The sequence below is a fragment of the Grammomys surdaster genome, unplaced genomic scaffold, assembly GCF_004785775.1.
Source record: "Grammomys surdaster isolate TR1022 unplaced genomic scaffold, NIH_TR_1.0 125925, whole genome shotgun sequence".
In the NCBI taxonomy this organism is placed as follows: domain Eukaryota; kingdom Metazoa; phylum Chordata; class Mammalia; order Rodentia; family Muridae; genus Grammomys; species Grammomys surdaster.
The window spans coordinates 3,634,409-3,639,535 of NW_021620749.1; the positions used below are offsets into that span (position 1 = coordinate 3,634,409).

The 5,127-nt window shown below is 43.9% G+C and overlaps 1 protein-coding gene across 1 annotated transcript in view; it reads right to left on the reverse strand.

Moving 5' to 3' along the window:
• Positions 1 to 546: 546 nt before the first annotated feature.
• The window catches only part of Ripply3 (ripply transcriptional repressor 3), a 7,881-nt gene continuing 3,300 nt past the window's right edge, over positions 547 to 5,127 (reverse strand). Inside the window, exons 3-4 of the mRNA XM_028752546.1 lie at positions 3,052 to 3,119; positions 547 to 1,500 (exon numbers count right to left, since the gene is read on the reverse strand). Coding sequence (XP_028608379.1) covers positions 1,290 to 1,500; positions 3,052 to 3,119 — 279 coding nt within the window. The 3' untranslated portion in view covers positions 547 to 1,289. The remainder of the gene's footprint in view (positions 1,501 to 3,051; positions 3,120 to 5,127) is intronic.

Genomic DNA, 5,127 nt, shown 5'->3' on the forward strand with positions numbered 1-5,127 from the left:
TCTTCTTCTTCTTCTTCTTCTTCTTCTTCTTCTTCTTCTTCTTCTTTTTTTTAAAGAATACTTTATGTACATGAGTGCATTCATTTTATTCATGGATCCTGTGTGGATACGGTAGGGGGGATTCATGCCACTGTGTGTGTCTCTAGGTCAAAAGACAACTCTAGCACATGAGTTCTGGGCGATCAAACTCAGGTTATCTGGCTTGATGGCAAGTGTCCTTCCCCACTGAGCCATCTTGCTGGCCCCTTCTTGCATTTGTGAAAATATATAATTTTAAGATACTTAAATACAAAAAGTCTTTAAAACTTTTAAACAAGAACTAATTTACTCAAAGGACATCGTATACAAAAAGATGATTGTCAAACATTCTTTCAAAATATTTTATTCCAAGTAAAAATTCATACAAGATGGAAAGCAGATTCCAGTAGATAATTAGGGAGAGCCTTGAGGAGCAGAGTCCTTGGGCTATCAAAATGATAAATTCAAAACAATTTTACATTAGAGACTTTAATTAAAAACAATGTTATTTCATGCGAATAACAAGTCCATGCTGGTCACCAAGTAATAAAAATTAAACCCTTACAACATATATACTTAAACACACAGTTCTTACACATTTCTCAGAAACAGCTATTTTAGCCCCTAAAGAAATCATGCCTTCTTACTTCTTATTCCTGTGGAAATTATTCAGTGTTTTAATTTTTTGTTTTGGTTTTGCAAGTAGAAGAATAATTTTTCCAAACAGCTACTGAGCAACCAAATGAACTCTTAAACTGGGAATTAATATTTAAATTATTTTTATGAAGAGAGAATCAGTAGATAATGGGTCTCTGGGCAGGAGAAGGGTGGCAGGGCTTACAGAGGAGTGGCTGTGAGCTCCGAAGGCCTTCTTCCTGAGAACACCTTCTTGTCAGGCACCCTTCCTCAAAGGCACACGCACACACACAGACACGCACAGACATAGACAGTCAGACACACAGACAGACAGACAGACAGACACACAGACAGACAGTCAGTCACAGAGACAGACACACACAACAAGAAAATAAGAGTAAAAGTGGAGCTCCTGGCCTGAGCAGGGGCTGAGCACTGTCCAGCCTCTGAGCTTCCAACACAGAAGGCTGGAGAAGAGGCTGAGTCCTGGCAGGCAAGGCTGTCCTGGGACACCGTGACCAGCATGGGAGAGAGGCTCCCTTCATTTTCCGGAGCTCTCACGGCCCCTGCAGGGCCACTTGCAGGCAGCCGACCCTTCCCAGAAGTCACTCCTTTGACCTACAGGCTTGCCAACCTTACCCTGCCCTTCCCTCCTGAGTGGAATCAGTGTCTGCCTCCAGGCCCTGAAGGGAGTTGGGCTGGGCCTCCTCTTCTTGCTCCTCAGAGCCAGACTCAGAGTCGTCGTCGTTGTAGAAATGAATGGTGGCTTGCACCGGGAAGCTGGCCAGCACCTTTTCCCCAGAACTCTGCAGGTATTCTTGACGCTTTGAAATGGGTAAGTAAAGTCTAATATTATAGAAACAAATAAACCATTAGTCGACCTAAAAAAAAAAAAAAGGACCCAAGCTCCTACCTCCTACCAAAAGCACCTCATTCCTTGTCCCTGTGCTTTCTGTGTACAAGGTGCTTTTAAGTTACCAGAACACAGAACTCAACACCTGCTGAGGAACTAGCTAAAACCCCACACCAATCCGAGTAGACCCACCATCAAAGAGGTTAACATTAGCAGGCTATGAAGACTCTGGGCTCTAATCTTAAAAGATCAGCTCTCATCAGATGGATGACTTCCTGGACAGTAGGTGTTCAAGTCTGTGTCTCTGTGTTGTGTCTCTCTGTGTCTGTGTCTGTCTGTCTGTCTGTCACACACACACACACACACACACACACACACACACACACACACACACCATGGATGATATGGATGACAGGAATGTAAACCTCTGAGCTTTGGAGGAAACTTGACTCTGAAACTCTGACCTGGAGGAATAACTGACTGTTCTAGAGATGAAGAGAAGGTGAAGGGTTGTGTTCCCCTCAACAGAAGGAAAATATGCACTCGGGGAAAGGCAAAGAGACAGAAGGAGAGAGGGAGGGAGGGAGGAAACGAGGAGAGGAGGGGAGGGAGCAAGGAAGAGGAGGAAGGGAGGAGGAAGGGAGCGGAAGAGAGAGCAGGTAAAGCGGATGGACAAAGGGAGGAGGGGATAGGATGAGAGGAAGGCAGGGGAAGGGAGGAAGGGGGGGAGGGAGGGGGACAAGGGAGGCAGGGAAAGAGAAGGAAAAAGTTTAAATGCATAAATTTGGAACCCCCAAGTTTTAAACTGAGGATTCCAGTTATAATGGAAAGTTTTTTAAAAAAAATACCACCCAATAATCTTTTAATTTTTTTTTTTTTACTTATTAACTCATTTGGCTTTTCCCCTTTGGTTTCTGAGGAAGTAGAGTTTCTTGGTTGATTGCTGCTAACTTTAGCTGGTATCCTCCTTCCTGGACAGAGGACAGGAGAGTGAATACTCAGGCTATCAACTGTGTGTGATGGCTCTGACTATAGAATCCTGAGACCCTAAGATTCCAGGGGAATCGGTGCTACCTCCAGGCACCCTCGGCAACATCTGGAGACAGTTTTTATTAACCTGACTGAGGGAAAGCTCCTGGTGTTTCTGGGCAGGAGTGGGAAGTGCTGCCAAGTGAACTGCTGAGCGGTCAGTGCAGTAGGAACCCTGTGGCAGACAGAGCACATGCAACGTACACCAACACATCTAAAACAGAAGTGTAAGCAAGGTTTAGGCTTGGCCATGCTTAAAATTAGTTTATTATGTAGGAGCGTTTGCCAATGAGTTTGAAGGGCAAATGGGATTTGGGATATGGCCAGTCTCAGCTTGTATTGAAACATTAAATGCATGAAATAAGGAACAGATTCCAGAAATAAAACAAATCATCCTTAAAATCCTTTGGTAAGGAAGCAAAATAAAACTAGATAATATATTTAACTCTCCACTTTGTTGAAAGTGCAAATGTGTACTATCACCACGTGCTTTTCACTACAGAGTAACGGATTACCTGACAGGATGCTGGAATCCAAAGGCTCCCCTTGATCCCAAGGTTTGTTGGTCCCCCCAAGGCTCACACTGCAAAGACAAATGTGTAGAAACACAGGTGTAGTCACAGAGCTCCAGAAGGTGCCATCTTGAAGTTTTAAAGACACAACTTAAGTCTGTCACGATCGCTAGAGTACTAGCCTTAGCGCGCTTAAACATTCCACGGCATCTCACAAGTTCTGCTTTCAGAATATTTAACCAGGTACCATGAGGGCTCAGACCTCAGATCTATGTGTGTGGTTGGAATGACAACTCTGAAATCTTGGTCCCCTTAAAAACACAGGACTATAAGCCTATTTTTTCATTTTAATCCCAGGTGTGGAGATGTGGGGCTGCTTCAGACTGTTCCCAGCAGCTGACTATGATTTGCCTTGTGCTCGAGCAGAAGCATGGTTTTGCCAGCTGCAGATAGTTTCTGTGTTTGTTGTATGGAATTCTGGGAACTTTTCAGAGGCTATATAAATGCTAGGGCCCCACGAGGCATGGTATGTTGGTTGTTGGTAGTTCAGGGGGGTGATTGTGGTTTGTTAGTAGTCATGCTCAAAGAAGAAATGAAAGAAATTAGATCCGGGGACCTCTATCTCTCCCCTTTATCCTTCTTTCTCTTCTATATAGTGATAGGTCTCTGATAGCTTTACAGAGTGGGTAATGGAGCTGAAATGCTGAGCAGAGAGATAAGAAAACCCAAGTACTTTTGGAATATATATATATATACACATATATATTATATATTAGTGAGATATTATGTATTATATAAGTGACATATTCTATATTATATAAGTGGGGTATTATATATTACACACACACGTATAATATATATGTTAGTGAGAACCAGATTAGATTAGAGACAGTACAAAGCCTGTCAATGAGGACCCAGAAGATCTTGAAATGGTTACTGTCCATGGCATTTCACATTTCACTCTGTAAGAGACCTTGGTGCATGAATATGCATGGTGTGTGTGTGTGTATGTGTGTGTGTGTGTAACATCTGTAAATAAACCGGACTACAAGATGCCCCTGCAGACACTAACAGTGCATCAGAGGTGTTTCTCTGTGATACACCGGAAAGATCTAAGTGGATACACGCGAGGATCTTCGGAACACAGTCCTTCACATTATTTCTGACTCTTCAGAGCTACAGGAAACAACTTCTGGATTCAGCTGTTTATAATCATCAACAGTCCTCTAAACTGAGGCTCTCACTTTGCAATCCTGTCCTGCTGAGGATGGCCTGTAGGGGGCAGTAGTGCACACTGTGATAGATGGCTAAGGGCAATGCTAATCTGACCAGAGAAAGGCTGCTGCTTCCTTAAGTGCCCTATCCTGACTAGACCAGGTACTAGAAACACATGTTCACAAGCTGTAGAAATGGAACCCCACAACATGGGCTCTTAACTTTTTATGCCATTTTTTTAACCTTTTTTTTTTTTTTTGACTTTTTAAGACAGGGTCTCAATGTGTAGCACAGGGTGACCCACAATTTCACTCTGTAGTTCAGGCTGGCCTCACATTTTTAGAGATCTTCCCAAGTGCTAGGATTGCAAACATGAGCCACCACACCTGGCTTTCAAAAGATCTTAAGAAAAGATCAGTCCTCATGGAGGGATCATTTAAACACTTTGGTGATTAGATGGGACCAGAGCGATAAACCAGCTAAGCAGCGTGTTTAAGGTGTGTGCATCTTTAAGTTCCAAAGGGCAGGCTCAAGCAGAGAGTTTCAGCTGTGAACTTCTGACTGTAAGGCTATGGTGGGAAGTCTGGATAGCAGGACAGGTGTAGGCCCTGGCAGTGTGGACAAACGGCCAGGAGGGAAATATGCTGAGGCCAAAAAACAGCAAGGGTAGGGGGACTGTCATGCTGCACAGTGAGAGAAACATCTGTTTATCATCAAATATGCCAGTCCTGGGTTCATCATTAGGGCCAGTCTTCTCCCTCTCCTCTCCTCTCCTCTCCTCTCCTCTCCTCTCCTCTCCTCTCCTCTCCTCTCCTCTCCTCTCCTCTCCTCTCCTCTCCTCTCCTCTCCTCTCCTCTCCTCTCC